This window comes from Oncorhynchus kisutch, linkage group LG10 (assembly GCF_002021735.2).
Source record: "Oncorhynchus kisutch isolate 150728-3 linkage group LG10, Okis_V2, whole genome shotgun sequence".
In the NCBI taxonomy this organism is placed as follows: Eukaryota; Metazoa; Chordata; class Actinopteri; order Salmoniformes; family Salmonidae; genus Oncorhynchus; species Oncorhynchus kisutch.
In genome coordinates this window covers 2019467-2040114 of record NC_034183.2, presented here as the reverse complement: position 1 = coordinate 2040114, position 20648 = coordinate 2019467, and the positions used below count along the sequence as shown (strand labels likewise).

General features: G+C 45.7%; 1 protein-coding gene across 1 annotated transcript in view; it reads left to right on the top strand.

Annotated features, from left to right (window-relative positions):
* ints14 (integrator complex subunit 14) overlaps positions 1-20648 on the top strand; it is a 34024-nt gene that overhangs the window by 8672 nt on the left and 4704 nt on the right. Inside the window, exons 2-11 of the mRNA XM_031832880.1 lie at positions 1999-2245; positions 3280-3387; positions 5041-5196; positions 9124-9242; positions 10677-10819; positions 11857-11949; positions 15365-15509; positions 18501-18634; positions 18733-18851; positions 20363-20428. Of these exons, the coding sequence (XP_031688740.1) occupies positions 2021-2245; positions 3280-3387; positions 5041-5196; positions 9124-9242; positions 10677-10819; positions 11857-11949; positions 15365-15509; positions 18501-18634; positions 18733-18851; positions 20363-20428 (1308 nt within the window). The 5' untranslated portion in view covers positions 1999-2020. The remainder of the gene's footprint in view (positions 1-1998; positions 2246-3279; positions 3388-5040; positions 5197-9123; positions 9243-10676; positions 10820-11856; positions 11950-15364; positions 15510-18500; positions 18635-18732; positions 18852-20362; positions 20429-20648) is intronic.

Here is a 20648-nt window from a genome sequence, read left to right as displayed (position 1 = left end):
TCTGGTGTTGAGCTGGACTAGCATTGTTCTGGTGGTGAGTTGGACTAGCATTGTTCTGGTGGTGAGCTGGACTAGCATTGTTCTGGTGGTGAGTTGGACTAGCATTGTTCTGGTGGTGAGTTGGACTAGCATTGTTCTGGTGGTGAGTTGGACTAGCATTGTTCTGGTGGTGAGTTGGACTAGCATTGTTCTGGTGTTGAGCTGGACTAGCATTGTTCTGGTGTTGAGTTGGACTAGCATTGTTCTGGTGTTGAGTTGGACTAGCATTGTTCTGGTGGTGAGCTGGACTAGCATTGTTCTGGTGGTGAGCTGGACTAGCATTGTTCTGGTGTTGAGTTGGACTAGCATTGTTCTGGTGTTGAGCTGGACTAGCATTGTTCTGGTGTTGAGTTGGACTAGCATTGTTCTGGTCTTGAGTTGGACTAGTATTGTTCTGGTCTTGAGCTGGACTAGCATTGTTCTGGTGTTGAGCTGGACTAGCATTGTTCTGGTGTTGAGTTGGACTAGCATTGTTATGGTGGTGAGTTGGACTAGCATTGTTCTGGTGGTGAGTTGGACTAGCATTGTTCTGGTGTTGAGTTGGACTAGCATTGTTCTGGTGGTGAGCTGGACTAGCATTGTTCTTGTGGTGAGTTGGACTAGCATTGTTCTTGTGGTGAGTTGGACTAGCATTGTTCTGGTGGTGAGTTGGACTAGCATTGTTCTGGTGGTGAGCTGGACTAGCATTGTTCTGGTGTTGAGTTGGACAAGCATTGTTCTGGTGGTGAGTTGGACTAGCATTGTTCTGGTGTTGAGCTGGACTAGCATTGTTCTGGTGTTGAGTTGGACTAGCACTGTTCTGGTCTTGAGCTGGACTAGCATTGTTCTGGTGTTGAGTTGGACTAGCATTGTTCTGGTGGTGAGTTGGACTAGCATTGTTCTGGTGTTGAGTTGGACTAGCATTGTTCTGTTGGTGAGCTGGACTAGCATTGTTCTGGTGGTGAGTTGGACTAGCATTGTTCTGGTGGTGAGTTGGACTAGCATTGTTCTGGTGGTGAGTTGGACTAGCATTGTTCTGGTGGTGAGCTGGACTAGCATTGTTCTGGTGTTGAGTTGGACTAGCACTGTTCTGGTGGTGAGTTGGACTAGCATTGTTCTGGTGTTGAGTTGGACTAGCATTGTTCTGGTGTTGAGTTGGACCAGCATTGTTCTGGTGTTGAGCTGGACCAGCATTGTTCTGGTGTTGAGTTGGACTAGCATTGTTCTGGTGTTGAGCTGGACTAGCATTGTTCTGGTCTTGAGTTGGACTAGCAATGTTCTGGTCCTGAGTTGGACTAGCAATGTTCTGGTCCTGAGTTGGACCAGCGTTGTTCTGGTGTTGAGTTGGACCAGCATTGTTCTGGTGTTGAGCTGGACCAGCATTGTTCTGGTGTTGAGTTGGACTAGCATTGTTCTGGTCTTGACTCTGTCTCTGCCGCCCACCAATCCCCCCTCCTGTTTGGTCTTGACTCGGACTTGTTTTGCTCCGGTCTTGTTCTGGAATCTGTCTCGTGGTTTTTATTTCATATTTTCAACAAAAAAAAATCATTATTTTTTTGAATTCCTGGTAATTTTACACCCTCTTTTGACCAAAAACTAAAATTACCCAAAGATCACTCCGCAGTGTTGTGGTTTCCTTATTTTCCAGAGGCAGTGTTGTGGTTTCCATATTTTCCAGAGGCAGTGTTGTGGTTTCCGTATTTTCCAGAGGCAGTGTTGTGGTTTCCATATTTTCCAGAGGCAGTGTTGTGGTTTCCATATTTTCCAGAGACAGTGTTGTGGTTTCCTTATTTTCCAGAGGCAGTGTTGTGGTTTCCATATTTTCCAGAGGCAGTGTTGTGGTTTCCATATTTTCCAGAGGCAGTGTTGTGGTTTCCTTATTTTCCAGAGAAAGTGTTGTAGTTTCCATTGTAGACTGTGTTGTATTCACACATCCAGAGAGACTGTGGATGTTTCATTATTAAACTCATTCTGCTTTAGTGGAAACCACATCACCGTCATCATGCCGACGGTGGTCCTGATGGACGCGTCTCTGTCCATGACGCGGCCGGTCTCTCTGGAGCAGTGTTCCGAGGAGTTGCAGAGGAAGAACCTAGCTGTGGCCGGACTCACCATGCTGTTTGAGCACATGGCTAACAACTACAGACTGGAATTCACTTCTCTAGTGGCCTTCTCTTCCCTGTGGGAGCTACTGGTACCTTTCACCAGGGACTACAACACCCTACAGGTACACAGGTCTGGCTAACACCAGGGACTACAACACCCAACAGGTACACAGGTCTGGCTAACACCAGGGACTACAACACCCTACAGGTACACAGGTCTGGCTAACACCAGGGACTACAACACCCTACAAGTACACAGGTCTGGCTAACACCAGGGACTACAACACCCTACAGGTACACAGGTCTGGCTAACACCAGGGACTACAACACCCTACAGGTACACAGGTCTGGCTAACACCAGGGACTACAACACCCTACAGGTACACAGGTCTGGCTAACACCAGGGACTACAACACCCTACAGGTACACAGGTCTGGCTAACACCAGGGACTACAACACCCAACAGGTACACAGGTCTGGCTAACACCAGGGACTACAACACCCTACAGGTACACAGGTCTGGCTAACACCAGGGACTACAACACCCTGCAGGTCTGGCTAACACCAGGGACTACAACACCCTGCAGGTCTGGCTAACACCAGGGACTACAACACCCTACAGGTACATAGGTCTGGCTAACACCAGGGCTTGGAGGCAATATGGTAGTAGCTCTACGTGTTCTCTGATTGGCTAGATACATTTTAGACATTGGTTATGCCTGTCCAATGTTTCAGATCTGATGAAGTGTGCAGCCAGGGTAATGTTCTGTGCAGACAGGGTAATGCAGCCAGGGTAATGTTCTGTGCAGCCAGGGTAATGTTCTGTGAAGCTAGGGTAATGGTCTGTGCAGCCAGGGTAATGGTCTGTGCAGCCAGGGTAATGCAGCCAGGGTAATGTTCTGTGCAGACAGGGTAATGCCGCCAGGGTAATGTTCGGTGCAGCCAGGGTAATGCCGCCAGGGTAATGTTCTGTGCAGCAAGGGTAATGGTCTGTGCAGCCAGGGTAATGGTCTGTGCAGCCAGGGTAATGCAGCCAGGGTAATGTTCTGTGCAGCAAGGGTAATGCAGCCAGGGTAATGTTCTGTGCAGCAAGGGTAATGTTCGGTGCAGCCAGGGTAATGTAGCCAAGGTAACACTCCTCTGCTCTCCTGTGCAGGAAGCCCTGAGCAACCTGGAGGACTATGACAAGACGTGTCTGGAGTCAGCTTTACACGGAGTCAGCAACGTGGTGCAGCAGGAGTGGGGCCACGCCTGTCCCACACAGGTACTATATCAAACCATGATGGTACCATACACAGGTACTATATCAAACCATGGTGGTCCCACACAGGTACTATATCAAACCATGATGGTCCCACACAGATACTATATCAAACCATGATGGTCCCACACAGGTACTATATCAAACCATGGTGGTCCCACACAGGTACTATATCAAACCATGATGGTCCCACACAGATACTATATCAAACCATGATGGTACCATACACAGGTACTATATTAAACCATGGTGGTCCCATACTCTATCCAGGTAGTAAACAGCAGGAGTTGGGCCACACCTGTCCCACACAGGTACTCTACTCTAAAACCAATTAATCAAATTAATTATCGAAACCTTTTTTACGTCTCCCAATGTTCATCGTCAAATAATAGCCTACGTTTACTAAATGCATTGCTCATTATTGACCCCGTGGTTTAACCCATACACCTAGGAGTTGTAACACCATGGTTCATTTATCTAGATAACCCTAGATTTTTCTGGTCTCAGTGACCCCTGACCTTGATGTTTCCTGACAGCACTGACTTACTCTGACATGTGGTTGTCCCATCTAGCTGTCTGAAGATGTACTGACTATGACTGGTCCACCCAGCTATCTGAAGATGAATGTACTAACTATGACTGGTCCACCTAGCTATCTGAAGATGAATGTACTGACTATGACTGGTCCATCTAGCTATCTGAAGATGAATGTACTAACTATGACTGGTCCACCTAGCTACCTGAATATGAATGTACTGATTATGACTGGTCCACCTAGCTATCTGAAGATGAATGTACTGTCCACCTAGCTATCTGAAGATGAATGTACTGACTATGACTGCTCCACCTAGCTATCTGAAGATGAATGTACTGACTATGACTGGTCCACCTAGCTATCTGGAGATGAATGGACTGACTATGACTGGTCCACCTAGCTATCTGGAGATGAATGTACTGACTATGACTGGTCCACCTAGCTATCTGGAGATGAATGTACTAACTATGACTGGTCCACCTAGCTACCTGAAGATGAATGTACTGACTATGACTGGTCCACCTAGCTACCTGAAGATGAATGTACTGACTATGACTGGTCCACCTAGCTATCTGAAGATGAATGTACTGACTATGACTGGTCCACCTAGCTATCTGGAGATGAATGTACTGACTATGACTGGTCCACCTAGCTATCTGGAGATGAATGTACTGACTATGACTGGTCCACCTAGCTATCTGAAGATGAATGTACTGTCCACCTAGCTATCTGGAGATGAATGTACTGACTATGACTGGTCCACCTAGCTATCTGAAGATGAATGTACTGACTGTAAGTCACTCTGGATAAGAGTGTCTGATAAATTGCTAAAATGTTAAATGCAGGTGAATGTTGGTGAATATGGCTGCAGTTTTTCTCATGGCCACCAGGTGGTGCTCTCTGATACTTTCCCTACAGACTATTAGATTGATTATTGATTATTGATCTGGTGGCCACCAGGTGGTGCTCTCTGAGACACTCCCTACAGACTATTAGATTGATTATTGATCTGGTGGCCTACAGGTGGTGTTGGTAACAGACGGCTCTCTGGGGATCGGTAAAGGCTCTCTGAGACACTCCCTACAGACTATTAGATTGATTATTGATCTGGTGGCCTACAGGTGGTGTTGGTAACAGACGGCTCTCTGGGGATCGGTAAAGGCTCTCTGAGACACTCCCTACAGACTCTGAAAGGACGACCGGAGGATAAGAAGTTCCCCCTGCCCTTCCCTTTCCCTGCCAAGCTGTTCATCATGTGCATCGCTAACGCAGAGGAGGTACGACAGCACTACTCTGAATAGCTACTGATTGTCCTTATAGACCTGATCACAGCTGGTTGTTTATTTGTAAGGTTAGTAGACGACAGTAGCTAGATATAGGGGCTAGTGTAGCTCCTGGTTGTTTATTTGTAAGGTTAGTTAAGGGCAGTAGCTAGATATAGGGGCTAGTGTTGCTCCTGGTTGTTTATTTGTAAGGTTAGTTAAGGGCAGTAGCTAGATATAGGGGCTAGTGTTGCTCCTGGTTGTTTATTTGTAAGGTTAGTAGACGACAGTAGCTAGATATAGGGGCTAGTGTTGCTCCTGGTTGTTTATTTGTAAGGTTAGTTAAGGGCAGTGGCTAGATATAGGGGCTAGTGTTGCTCCTGGTTGTTTATTTGTAAGGTTAGTAGACGACAGTAGCTAGATATAGGGGCTAGTGTTGCTCCTGGTTGTTTATTTGTAAGGTTAGTTAAGGGCAGTGGCTAGATATAGGGGCTAGTGTTGCTCCTGGTTGTTTATTTGTAAGGTTAGTTAAGGGCAGTAGCTAGATATAGGGGCTAGTGTTGCTCCTGGTTGTTTATTTGTAAGGTTAGTAGACGACAGTAGCTAGATATAGGGGCTAGTGTTGCTCCTGGTTGTTTATTTGTAAGGTTAGTTAAGGGCAGTGGCTAGATATAGGGGCTAGTGTTGCTCCTGGTTGTTTATTTGTAAGGTTAGTAGACGACAGTAGCTAGATATAGGGGCTAGTGTTGCTCCTGGTTGTTTATTTGTAAGGTTAGTAGACGACAGTAGCTAGATATAGGGGCTAGTGTTGCTCCTGGTTGTTTATTTGTAAGGTTAGTTAAGGGCAGTAGCTAGATATAGGGGCTAGTGTTGCTCCTGGTTGTTTATTTGTAAGGTTAGTAGACGACAATAGCTAGATATAGGGGCTAGTGTTGCTCCTGGTTGTTTATTTGTAAGGTTAGTAGACGACAGTAGCTAGATATAGGGGCTAGTGTTGCTCCTGGTTGTTTATTTGTAAGGTTAGTTAAGGGCAGTAGCTAGATATAGGGGCTAGTGTTGCTCCTGGTTGTTTATTTGTAAGGTTAGTTAAGGGCAGTGGCTAGATATAGGGGCTAGTGTTGCTCCTGGTTGTTTATTTGTAAGGTTAGTAGACGACAGTAGCTAGATATAGGGGCTAGTGTTGCTCCTGGTTGTTTATTTGTAAGGTTAGTTAAGGGCAGTAGCTAGATATAGGGGCTAGTGTTGCTCCTGGTTGTTTATTTGTAAGGTTAGTTAAGGGCAGTGGCTAGATATAGGGGCTAGTGTTGCTCCTGGTTGTTTATTTGTAAGGTTAGTTAAGGGCAGTAGCTAGATATAGGGGCTAGTGTTGCTCCTGGTTGTTTATTTGTAAGGTTAGTAGACGACAGTAGCTAGATATAGGGGCTAGTGTTGCTCCTGGTTGTTTATTTGTAAGGTTAGTTAAGGGCAGTAGCTAGATATAGGGGCTAGTGTTGCTCCTGGTTGTTTATTTGTAAGGTTAGTAGACGACAGTAGCTAGATATAGGGGCTAGTGTTGCTCCTGGTTGTTTATTTGTAAGGTTAGTAGACGACAGTAGCTAGATATAGGGGCTAGTGTTGCTCCTGGTTGTTTATTTATAAGGTTAGTTAAGGGCAGTAGCTAGATATAGGGGCTAGTGTTGCTCCTGGTTGTTTATTTATAAGGTTAGTTAAGGGCAGTAGCTAGATATAGGGGCTAGTGTTGCTCCTGGTTGTTTATTTGTAAGGTTAGTTAATGGCAGTAGCTAGATATAGGGGCTAGTGTTGCTCCTGGTTGTTTATTTGTAAGGTTAGTTAAGGGCAGTAGCTAGATATAGGGGCTAGTGTTGCGCCTGTACATCTTAGACAACAAGCAGATGCACTATTAAACAACTATCTGCTACTGTGTGTTGGCAAGGTGACTGGTAGGGCTGCACGGTTAATTCGATTTTTATCAAAATTGAGGACTTGATATGGGCAATATCCATATCTCTGTTTGTAACGCTAGTTTAGAAAAAAAAAAACATTTAGGTTGATTGGTCAAGTTGAGGAAGTTCTCTCTCCATCTCTTTTGGCCAATCCCAATCCCACACACAGCAAGCCCCGCCCCCTGTCACTCAACCAGGCAGTTCCTCCAGATTCACTCTGCACCTATTGACCAATCAGCACCCAGTCAACAGATTGTTCCAAACAAGAATGACGCAGCTTTCCACTTTGCATCTTAATATAAATCCATTTTTTCTATATTATTTGTGTAGTTAGTTGGTGTAGTTAGTGGGTGTAGTTAGTGGGTGTAGTCAGTGGGTGTAGTTAGTGGGTGTAGTCAGTGGGTGTAGTCAGTGGGTGTAGTTAGTGGGTGTAGTTAGTGGGTGTTGTTAGTGGGTGTTGTTAGTGGGTGTAGTTAGTGGGTGTAGTTAGTGGGTGTAGTTAGTGGGTGTAGTTAGTGGGTGTAGTTAGTGGGTGTAGTCAGTGGGTGTAGTTAGTGGGTGTAGTTAGTGGGTGTAGTTAGTGGGTGTAGTTAGTGGGTGTAGTCAGTGGGTGTAGTTAGTGGGTGTAGTTAGTGGGTGTTGTTAGTGGGTGTTGTTAGTGGGTGTAGTCAGTGGGTGTAGTTAGTGGGTGTAGTCAGTGGGTGTAGTTAGTGGGTGTTGTTAGTGGGTGTTGTTAGTGGGTGTTGTTAGTGGGTGTTGTTAGTGGGTGTAGTTAGTGGGTGTAGTTAGTGGGTGTAGTTAGTGGGTGTAGTTAGTGGGTGTTGTTAGTGGGTGTAGTTAGTGGGTGTAGTTAGTGGGTGTAGTTAGTGGGTGTTGTTAGTGGGTGTTGTTAGTGGGTGTTGTTAGTGGGTGTAGTTAGTGGGTGTAGTTAGTGGGTGTAGTTAGTGGGTGTAGTTAGTGGGTGTTGTTAGTGGGTGTTGTTAGTGGGTGTTGTTAGTGGGTGTAGTTAGTGGGTGTAGTTAGTGGGTGTAGTTAGTGGGTGTAGTTAGTGGGTGTTAGTGGGTGTTGTTAGTGGGTGTAGTTAGTGGGTGTTGTTAGTGGGTGTAGTTAGTGGGTGTAGTTAGTGGGTGTTGTTAGTGGGTGTTGTTAGTGGGTGTTGTTAGTGGGTGTAGTTAGTGGGTGTTGTTAGTGGGTGTTGTTAGTGGGTGTAGTTAGTGGGTGTAGTCAGTGGGTGTAGTTAGTGGGTGTTGTTAGTGGGTGTTGTTAGTGGGTGTAGTTAGTGGGTGTTGTTAGTGGGTGTAGTTAGTGGGTGTAGTTAGTGGGTGTTGTTAGTTGGTGTAGTTAGTGGGTGTTGTTAGTGGGTGTTGTTAGTGGGTGTAGTTAGTGGGTGTTGTTAGTGGGTGTAGTTAGTGGGTGTTGTTAGTGGGTGTAGTTAGTGGGTGTAGTTAGTGGGTGTAGTTAGTAGGTGTTGTTAGTGGGTGTTGTTAGTAGGTGGTGTTAGTGGGTGTAGTTAGTGGGTGTTGTTAGTGGGTGTAGTTAGTGGGTGTTGTTAGTGGGTGTTAGTGGGTGTTGTTAGTGGGTGTTGTTAGTGGGTGTAGTTGGTGTTGTTAGTGGGTGTAGTTAGTGGGTGTTGTTAGTGGGTGTAGTTAGTGGGTGTTGTTAGTGGGTGTTAGTTGGTGTAGTTAGTGGGTGTAGTTAGTGGGTGTAGTTGGTGTAGTTAGTGGGTGTTGTTAGTGGGTGTAGTTAGTGGGTATTGTTAGTGGGTGTTGTTAGTGGGTGTTGTTAGTGGGTGTAGTTAGTGGGTGTAGTTAGTGGGTGTAGTTAGTGGGTGTTGTTAGTGGGTGTAGTTAGTTGGTGTAGTTAGTGGGTGTAGTTAGTTGGTGTAGTTAGTTGGTGTAGTTAGTTGGTCATAGCAAACTGCTTGCTCGCTGATTCTACCTGATGTTCTGTTCGCTACCTGACCACTGGACTCTCCACTATATCCCCTGTTGCTCTATAGTTACAGATGACAGACACGATGCATAACCTGGAGCAGCTGCTCCAGCTGAACGGAGGAGACGGACAGATCTTCACTATGGAAGGCCAGCTCTGTCTGAAGAGTGTCCAGTCCATGTTCGGGTGCGTATGTCAACCCAGAACCTTCCGTCAAACTCTGCATGTTACTTCTCAGGGTGGAAGCTAAATCTGAACTAGTGGAAACAACACAAGAGCCTGGCCTTCCTCTGGGACCTGGCTAGGTCTTTGGTTGGCACAATTACCGTGTAACTGTGTAACCGACTGTTATAGATGAAGATCGTCATGAAAGTGAAATAACAGTCCCAAAAAAAAGGGTTTGTGGGACGTACAGCTGACTGAAGATGGGAAGGCCGGCGCATTCATTCCATTGGGTCAGTTTCTGTGGGAACATGGATTCTTAACTAGAGTCAATGGAGAGAGAGATCTATCCACCACATCCACATTAATAATCTGTCAGGTTAAGATGGAGAGAGAGATCTATCCACCACATCCACATTAATAATCTGTCAGGTTAAGATGGAGAGAGAGATCTATCCACCACATCCACATTAATAATCTGTCAGGTTAAGATGGAGAGAGAGATCTATCCACCACATCCGCCGATCTCGCACTTCCGCATCTGCAGTGAAAGGTGACAGAACCAGAGCGGCGTTTGTCAGACCAGGAGACGTCACAAAATGGTCTGTACTGTCAATGATTTGACCTACGAACTTTAGTCTATGATTTGACCTACGAACTTTAGTCTATGGAAGTTCGTAGTTGATAGTTGATATAATTTTTTGATACTTCGAGTGGACCTTAAAATTCAACATCAAATAGCTAAATGATTCTTGGTTTGTCCTTAAAATAATTCAATATAGCTCAGTAGAACCCTTTCCCCGGCTTAGACCGTTAATGGGTTAACACCGTGATTTCCTCTTGTTGCTCCATGTTGAAACAAGCAAGGTGTTGTAGCAAACTAATCTTTGCAGCAGCAACACACACAGAAATAGAATGAATAGAACAGGCTTGGAACCTCTAACCCTGGGGATTTGTCATGGTTACACTCGACAATGGCTGCCTGGTATTGTGATGCAATCATTTCCATGGTAATGTAGAATGTTCACTCAAATTATGTTAATTGATTTGTCTCGTGCAAATGGAATGTTTTTTTGTTTGTTTGTATTGTCAGTTGAGTTGAATCAACAAATCACAGCACATTTTCATGGGTTCACTTCCTGCTTTACTTCCTGCTTTGCTTCTATGGGTACTTCTATAGGTGAAGAGAAAATGTGTGTAAAAAAATATATATATATTGGTATTCGAACAGTTATTACAGTGACTGCAGTCATTTGGCTGGCCAATAACTGTCATCCCAAATTCCATGAACGTCACAACCCTAGCTCCTTCTTTCTCTCAGCTTGTGTCTTGTTTCTCCTTAATGGTCATACTGATCTGTCTGTCCAGGAGTCTGATAGATGAGGTCTACTGCCCCTTCCATGCTGCGCTGTGTGTGTGTTGTTGTTGTTTTACACACTGTGTGTGTGTGTGATACAGACGTCTGATAGATGAGGTCTACTCCCCGTTCCCTGCTGTACTGCGTTGTGGGAACCTGGCATCTGATGTCCAGGTGTTCCCCAGACCTGAGCCTGTGTTCCTGGATGAGGAAATCGACCCTATGCCCCGACACATCCTCACAGGTACCTAACAGACTCTCTAAATCGACCCTATGCCCCGACACATCCTCACAGGTACCTAACAGAGTCTCTAAATCGACCCTATGCCCCGACACATCCTCACAGGTACCTAACACTCTCTAAATCGACCCTTTGCCCCGACACATCCTCACAGGTACCTAACAGACTCTCTAAATCGACCCTATGCCCCGACACATCCTCACAGGTACCTAACAGACTCTCTAAATCGACCCTATGCCCCGACACATCCTCACAGGTACCTAACAGATTATCTAAATGATCCTATCATACAGTACCTAACAGACTCTAAATGATGGAGTAGCCCAGTCAGAGCTCTGACCTCAATCCAGTCAGTGGAGTGACCCAATCAGAGCTCTGACCTCAATCCAGTCAGTGGAGTGACCCAATCAGAGCTCTGACCTCAATCCAGTCAGTGGAGTGACCCAATCAGAGCTCTGACCTCAATCCAATCAAACATTTGTGTCATGACTTAAAGTTTGCTGTCCATCAATGCTTCCCAAGAAACTTGCCAGAGCTTGAACAGTTTTGTAAAAAATAATGGTCAAATATAATACAAATATAATCTAGCTGTGCAAAGTTGGTAGCGACCTATCCCAGCAGGCTCACAGCTAATGGCTGACCCAAGATGCTTCCACCAAGTGTCATCTAAGGGGAGGTTGAGAATGATCCAATTATGACATTTCAGTTTTGTGTTTTTGGTGTGTAGATTAGTGGCAAAAGTCCTTATTTAAATGCATGAAACTCTGAGTCACTGTCACAACAAAATATAAACAGAAGTTCAAGAGGTTTGCAGACTCTAGGCGCTGTATGTTCTCTACCATCCCAGTCACCTGACTTCATCTCCTTCACTTCAACTGTGTTCAACTCTCTCTTACGGACTTTCACATGTTCTTGATGACTTGATGAACTATCACAGTTGATTGATTTAGATGTATTATTGCATGTTGTGTATACTGCCATTCCACTTCAAGCTGCCAATGTATACATCAAGTATAACTAAGTACCAAACTGTGTTCCAGATCTGGAGATAGTTGGTTTCATAGAGATAGGAGACATCTCCAGTCCTCCTGTCATGTCCAGACACCTGGTCCTGCCTATCGTTGTCAATAAAGGTTAGTTACTGCTTCTAACTAATACCAACATGGTGTTCTAACCTTCTAGAATATCCTTCTGAATTAGTGTTGGAATGTTCTAACATAGTTATATAGTATAACATGTTCTAAATGAGTGTTCTAAAAGACTGTTCTATTGTTCTAAAAGACTGTTCTAATGTTCTAAATGAGTGTTCTAAAAGACTGTTCTAATGTTCTAAATGAATGTTCTAAAAGACTGTTCTAATGTTCTAAATGAATGTTCTAAAAGACTGTTCTAATGTTCTAAAAGACTGTTCTAATGTTCTAAATGAATGTTCTAAAAGACTGTTTTAATGTTCTAAATGAGTGTTCTAAAAGACTGTTCTAATGTTCTAAATGAGTGTTCTAAAAGACTGTTTTAATGTTCTAAATGAGTGTTCTAAAAGACTGTTCTAATGTTCTAAATGAATGTTCTAAAAGACTGTTCTAATGTTCTAAATGAATGTTCTAAAAGACTGTTCTAATGTTCTAAATGAATGTTCTAAAAGACTGTTTTAATGTTCTAAATGAGTGTTCTAAAAGACTGTTTTAATGTTCTAAATGAGTGTTCTAAAAGACTGTTCTAATGTTCTAAATGAATGTTCTAAAAGACTGTTCTAATGTTCTAAATGAGTGTTCTAAAAGACTGTTCTAATGTTCTAAATGAATGTTCTAATGGTTTAAATGAGTGTTCTAAAAGACTGTTTTAATGTTCTAAATTAATGTTCTAATGGTTTAAATGAGTGTTCTAAAAGACTGTTCTAATGTTCTAAATGAATGTTCTAAAAGACTGTTCTAATGTTCTAAATGAATGTTCTAAAAGACTGTTCTAATGTTCTAAATGAATGTTCTAAAAGACTGTTCTAATGTTCTAAATGAGTGTTCTAAAAGACTGTTCTAATGTTCTAAATGAATGTTCTAAAAGACTGTTCTAATGTTCTAAATGAGTGTTCTAAGACTGTTCTAATGTTCTAAATGAATGTTCTAAAAGACTGTTCTAATGTTCTAAATGAGTGTTCTAAAAGACTGTTCTAATGTTCTAAATGAATGTTCTAAAAGACTGTTCTAATGTTCTAAATGAATGTTCTAAAAGACTGTTCTAATGTTCTAAATGAGTGTTCTAAAAGACTGTTCTAATGTTCTAAATGAATGTTCTAATGGTTTAAATGAGTGTTCTAAAATACTGTTTTAATGTTCTAAATGAATGTTCTAAAAGACTGTTCTAATGTTCTAAATGAATGTTCTAAAAGACTGTTTTAATGTTCTAAATGAGTGTTCTAAAAGACTGTTCTATTGTTCTAAATGAATGTTCTAATGGTTTATTTTATTTTTTATTTTTTTATTTCACCTTTATTTAACCAGGTAGGCTAGTTGAGAACAAGTTCTCATTTGCAACTGCGACCTGGCCAAGATAAAGCATAGCAGTGTGAGCATACAACAAAGAGTTACACATGGAGTAAACAATTAACAAGTCAATAACACAGTAGAAAACGAAGGGGGGGTCTATATACAAAGTGTGCAAAAGGCATGAGGAGGTAGGCAAATAATTACAATTTTGCAGATTAACACTGGAGTGATAAAAGATCAGATGGTCATGTACAGGTAGGGATATTGGTGTGCAGAAGAGCAGAAAAGTAAATAAATAAAAACAGTACGGGGATGAGGTAGGTGAAAAGGGTGGGCTATTTACCAATAGACTATGTACAGCTGCAGCGATCGGTTAGCTGCTCAGATAGCTGATGTTTGAAGTTGGTGAGGGAGATAAAAGTCTCCAACTTCAGCGATTTTTGCAATTCGTTCCAGTCACAGGCAGCAGAGTACTGGAACGAAAGGCGGCCAAATGAGGTGTTGGCTTTAGGGATGATCAGTGAGATACACCTGCTGGAGCGCGTGCTACGGATGGGTGTTGCCATCGTGACCAGTGAGCTGAGATAAGGCGGAGCTTTACCTAGCATAGACTTGTAGATGACCTGGAGCCAGTGGGTCTGGCGACGAATATGTAGCGAGGGCCAGCCGACTAGAGCATACAAGTCGCAGTGGTGGGTAGTATAAGGTGCTTTAGTGACAAAACGGATGGCACTGTGATAGACTGCATCCAGTTTGCTGAGTAGAGTGTTGGAAGCCATTTTGTAGATGACATCGCCGAAGTCGAGGATCGGTAGGATAGTCAGTTTTACTAGGGTAAGCTTGGCGGCTTGAGTGAAGGCGGCTTTGTTGCGGAATAGAAAGCCGACTCTTGATTTGATTTTCGATTGGAGATGTTTGATATGAGTCTGGAAGGAGAGTTTGCAGTCTAGCCAGACACCTAGGTACTTATAGACGTCCACATATTCTAGGTCGGAACCATCCGGGGTGGTGATGCTAGTCGGGCATGCAGGTGCAGGCAGCGACCGGTTGAAAAGCATGCATTTGGTTTTACTAGCGTTTAAGAGCAGTTGGAGGCCACGGAAGGAGTGTTGTATGGCATTGAAGCTTGTTTGGAGGTTAGATAGCACAGTGTCCAAAGACGGGCCGAAAGTATATAGAATGGTGTCGTCTGCGTAGAGGTGGATCAGGGAATCGCCCGCAGCAAGAGCAACATCATTGATATACACAGAGAAAAGAGTCGGCCCGAGAATTGAACCCTGTGGCACCCCCATAGAGACTGCCAGAGGACCGGACAGCATGCCCTCCGATTTGACACACTGAACTCTGTCTGCAAAGTAATTGGTGAACCAGGCAAGGCAGTCATCCGAAAAACCGAGGCTACTGAGTCTGCCGTTAAGAATATGGTGATTGACAGAGTCGAAAGCCTTGGCGAGGTCGATGAAGACGGCTGCACAGTACTGTCTTTTATCGATGGCGGTTATGATGTCGTTTAGTACCTTGAGTGTGGCTGAGGTGCACCCATGACCGGCTCGGAAACCAGATTGCACAGCGGAGAAGGTACGGTGGGATTCGAGATGGTCAGTGACCTGTTTGTTGACTTGGCTTTCGAAGACCTTACCTAGACCTTACCTAGCCTCAGTGCAGTTTAAATGAGTGTTCTAAAAGACTGTTCTAATGTTCTAAATGAGTGTTCTAAAAGACTGTTCTATTGTTCTAAATGAATGTTCTAATGGTTTAAATGAGTGTTCTAAAAGACTGTTTTAATGTTCTAAATGAGTGTTCTAAAAGACTGTTCTAATGTTCTAAATGAGTGTTCTAAAAGACTGTTCTATTGTTCTAAATGAATGTTCTAATGGTTTAAATGAGTGTTCTAAAAGACTGTTTTAATGTTCTAAATGAATGTTCTAATGGTTTAAATGAGTGTTCTAAAAGACTGTTCTATTGTTCTAAATGAATGTTCTAATGGTTTAAATGAGTGTTCTAAAAGACTGTTCTAATGTTCTAAAAGAGTGTTCTAATGAGTTTATTGTTGTGTTCTTGGTTCCAGAGGTGGATGATGTGGGTCCAGGAACCACAGAGGAGCCAGAGGAGGAGACATCAGCCAACCAGCAGGCAGGGAAGGTCCCCAACTTCTGTGTCCTACTCCATGGCAGTCTGAAGGTAGAAGGCATGGTGGCGCTGGTGCAGCTGGGGTAAGATAGTACTATGTTCTGTTATAACACATTATAAAGGTTCATAACGTATAGCTTGTTATAGAGGTTATAGAGGGCATGGTGTCTCTGGGATATTAATGTTTTATTCTTTTCTCTGTCAATTCAATTTGATTCTTATTATTTTAAACGGCACAATAGTAACAAAAATAACCCAGGATCAAAATAACCAACACATTGAACAATAACAATAAGCATACAGTAGAGGACATGTGCAGGTTCATTGGTCTGTCAGACACTGTCCCTCATCTTATGGCAGGCAGTAATGTAGTGCGCTGCCAACCCACAGCTCTCTGCGTCCTCCCCCAACAGGACGGGTAGCCTATCCTCATCAGAGAGGTCTCTCTGTGTCCTCCCCCAACAGGACGGGTAGCCTATCCTCATCAGAGAGGTCTCTCTGTGTTCTCCCCCAACAGGACGGGTAGCCTATCCTCATCAGAGAGGTCTCTCTGTGTCCTCCCCCAACAGGACGGGTAGCCTATCCTCATCAGAGAGGTCTCTCTGCGTCCTCCCCCAACAGGACGGGTAGCCTATCCTCATCAGAGAGCTCTCTCTGCGTCCTCCCCCAACAGGACGGGTAGCCTATCCTCATCAGAGAGGTCTCTCTGTGTCCTCCCCCAACAGGACGGGTAGCCTATCCTCATCAGAGAGGTCTCTCTGCGTCCTCCCCCAACAGGACGGGTAGCCTATCCTCATCAGAGAGGTCTCTCTGTGTCCTCCCCCAACAGGACGGGTAGCCTATCCTCATCAGAGAGGTCTCTCTGCGTCCTCCCCCAACAGGACGGGTAGCCTATCCTCATCAGAGAGGTCTCTCTGCGTCCTCCCCCAACAGGACGGGTAGCCTATCCTCATCAGAGAGGTCTCTCTGTGTCCTCCCCCAACAGGACGGGTAGCCTATCCTCATCAGAGAGGTCTCTCTGTGTCCTCCCCCAACAGGACGGGTAGCCTATCCTCATCAGAGAGGTCTCTCTGTGTCCTCCCCCAACAGGACGGGTAGCCTATCCTCATCAGAGAGGTCTCTCTGCGTCCTCCCCCAACAGGACGGGTAGCCTATCCTCATCAGAGAGGTCTCTCTGTGTCCTCCCCCAACAGGACGGGTAGCCTATCCTCATCAGAGAGGTCTCTCTGTGTCCTCCCCCAACAGGACGGGTAGCCTATCCTCATCAGAGAGGTCTCTCTGTGTCCTCCCCCAACAGGACGGGTAGCCTATCCTCATCAGAGAGGTCTCTCTGTGTCCTCCCCCAACAGGACGGGTAGCCTATCCTCATCAGAGAGGTCTCTCTGCGTCCTCCCCCAACAGGACGGGTAGCCTATCCTCATCAGAGAGGTCTCTCTGTGTCCTCCCCCAACAGGACGGGTAGCCTATCCTCATCAGAGAGGTCTCTCTGTGTCCTCCCCCAACAGGACGGGTAGCCTATCCTCATCAGAGAGGTCTCTCTGCGTCCTCCCCCAACAGGACGGGTAGCCTATCCTCATCAGAGAGGTCTCTCTGTGTCCTCCCCCAACAGGACGGGTAGCCTATCCTCATCAGAGAGGTCTCTCTGCGTCCTCCCCCAACAGGACGGGTAGCCTATCCTCATCAGAGAGGTCTCTCTGTGTCCTCCCCCAACAGGACGGGTAGCCTATCCTCATCAGAGAGGTCTCTCTGTGTCCTCCCCCAACAGGACGGGTAGCCTATCCTCATCAGAGAGGTCTCTCTGTGTCCTCCCCCAACAGGACGGGTAGCCTATCCTCATCAGAGAGGTCTCTCTGCGTCCTCCCCCAACAGGACGGGTAGCCTATCCTCATCAGAGAGGTCTCTCTGTATCTTCCCCCAACAGGACGGGTAGCCTATCCTCATCAGAGAGCTCTCTCTGCGTCCTCCCCCAACAGGACGGGTAGCCTATCCTCATCAGAGAGGTCTCTCTGCGTCCTCCCCCAACAGGACGGGTAGCCTATCCTCATCAGAGAGCTCTCTCTGCGTCCTCCCCCAACAGGACGGGTAGCCTATCCTCATCAGAGAGGTCTCTCTGCGTCCTCCCCCAACAGGACGGGTAGCCTATCCTCATCAGAGAGGTCTCTCTGCGTCCTCCCCCAACAGGACGGGTAGCCTATCCTCATCAGAGAGGTCTCTCTGCGTCCTCCCCCAACAGGACGGGTAGCCTATCCTCATCAGAGAGCTCTCTCTGCGTCCTCCCCCAACAGGACGGGTAGCCTATCCTCATCAGAGAGGTCTCTCTGCGTCCTCCCCCAACAGGACGGGTAGCCTATCCTCATCAGAGAGGTCTCTCTGTGTCCTCCCCCAACAGGACGGGTAGCCTATCCTCATCAGAGAGGTCTCTCTGCGTCATCCCCCAACAGGACGGGTAGCCTATCCTCATCAGAGAGCTCTCTCTGCGTCCTCCCCCAACAGGACGGGTAGCCTATCCTCATCAGAGAGCTCTCTCTGCGTCCTCCCCCAACAGGACGGGTAGCCTATCCTCATCAGAGAGGTCTCTCTGCGTCCTCCCCCAACAGGACGGGTAGCCTATCCTCATCAGAGAGGTCTCTCTGCGTCCTCCCCCAACAGGACGGGTAGCCTATCCTCATCAGAGAGGTCTCTCTGCGTCCTCCCCCAACAGGACGGGTAGCCTATCCTCATCAGAGAGGTCTCTCTGCGTCCTCCCCCAACAGGACGGGTAGCCTATCCTCATCAGAGAGGTCTCTCTGCGTCCTCCCCCAACAGGACGGGTAGCCTATCCTCATCAGAGAGGTCTCTCTGCGTCCTCCCCCAACAGGACGGGTAGCCTATCCTCATCAGAGAGGTCTCTCTGCGTCCTCCCCCAACAGGACGGGTAGCCTATCCTCATCAGAGAGGTCTCTCTGTGTCCTCCCCCAACAGGACGGGTAGCCTATCCTCATCAGAGAGCTCTTTGAAACGTGGAATAAAGGTTTCAAATCTGGGGAAATGACTCTCTGTAATTGTTTACTATTTGTAACATTTTGTCTCTGTAGCCCAGAGTGGTATGGTATGCTGTACTCCCAGGCAGACAGCAAGAAGAAGTCTAATCTGATGATGTCTCTGTTTGAGCCTGGACCTGAGCCTTTACCCTGGCTGGGCAAGGTGTCTCAGCTAGGACCTATATCAGGTAGCTAATCAAACGGTTAATTATCCCCCCTGTCCAGAGATCTACCAGCTGACAATGGTAGCTTGATTTTCTGACCTTTTAACCTCTCTCTCTTTCAGATGCAGCTGAGAACCCGTACGGGGAGGATGACAGTAAGAGTCCTTTCCCTCTGCAGCCTAAGATCAAACGCAGCTACGCTCAGAACGTCACTGTCTGGATCAAAGCTAGCGGACTGCAGGTACAGATAACGGGCTGTAGAAATAAAAGCTAGCGGACTGCAGGTACAGATAACGAGCTGTAGAAATAGAAGCTAGCGGACTGCAGGTACAGATAACGAGCTGTAGAAATAGAAGCTAGCGGACTGCAGGTACAGATAACGAGCTGTAGAAATAGAAGCTAGCGGACTGCAGGTACAGATAACGGGCTGTAGAAATAGAAGCTAGGGGACTGCAGGTACAGATAACGAGCTGTAGAAATAGAAGCTAGCGGACTGCAGGTACAGATAACGAGCTGTAGAAATAGAAGCTAGCCGACTGCAGGTACAGATAACCAGCTGTAGAAATAGAAGCTAGCGGACTGCAGGTACAGATAACGAGCTGTAGAAATAGAAGCTAGCGGACTGCAGGTACAGATAACGAGCTGTAGAAATAGAAGCTAGCCGACTGCAGGTACAGATAACGAGCTGTAGAAATAGAAGCTAGCGGACTGCAGGTACAGATAACGGGCTGTAGAAATAGAAGCTAGGGGACTGCAGGTACAGATAACGAGCTGTAGAAATAGAAGCTAGCCGACTGCAGGTACAGATAACGAGCTGTAGAAATAGAAGCTAGGCGACTGCAGGTACAGATAACGGGCTGTAGAAATAGAAGCTATCGGACTGCAGGTACAGATAACGGGCTGTAGAAATAGAAGCTAGCCGACTGCAGGTACAGATAACGAGCTGTAGAAATAGAAGCTAGGCGACTGCAGGTACAGATAACGGGCTGTAGAAATAGAAGCTAGCAGACTGCAGGTACAGATAACGGGCTGTAGAAATAGAAGCTAGCCGACTGCAGGTACAGATAACGGGCTGTAGAAATAGAAGCTAGCGGACTGCAGGTACAGATAACGGGCTGTAGAAATAGAAACTAGTGGACTGCAGGTACAGATAACGGGCTGTAGAAATAGAAGCTAGCCGACTGCAGGTACAGATAACGAGCTGTAGAAATAGAAGCTAGCCGACTGCAGGTACAGATAACGGGCTGTAGAAATAGAAGCTAGCCGACTGCAGGTACAGATAACGAGCTGTAGAAATAGAAGCTAGCCGAGTGCAGGTACAGATAACGGGCTGTAGAAATAGAAGCTAGCCGACTGCAGGTACAGATATCGGGCTGTAGAAATAGAAGCTAGGGGACTGCAGGTACAGATAACGGGCTGTAGAAATATAAGCTAGCCGACTGCAGGTACAGATAACGGGCTGTAGAAATAGAAGCTAGCCGACTGCAGGTACAGATAACGGGCTGTAGAAATAGAAGCTAGCCGACTGCAGGTACAGATAACGGGCTGTGGAAATAGAAGCTAGCGGACTGCAGGTACAGATAACGGGCTGTAGAAATAGAAGCTAGCCGACTGCGGGTACAGATATCGGACTCTTGATAGCCGAGTGGAATTATGAAAGACCATGATTGGAGATGTGTTAAGGCCTCACTGTAAGGATTATGTTGATTGGTTGAGAGGTGCTTGACTTCCTGTGTGTCAACCAATCAACAGACTGATGTGCAGAAGATCCTGAGGAACGCCAGGAAACTGCCAGAGAAGACTCAGACCTTCTACAAGGTACAAGCCCGTACGGGAGTTGTAGCGATGAGACAAGATAGTAACTACTAACAATTGGATACCACGAAATTGGGGAGAAAAGAGGGAAAAATTATACATGTATATAAAATAATAAATAAGGTAATATTCAACAGTGAGAAAGTTCTGGGATGGATACTTAAGTTTTCCTGATTTAACCTGGGTCATGTTCAATGGTCGCAAACATGGAGGTAGAATCATT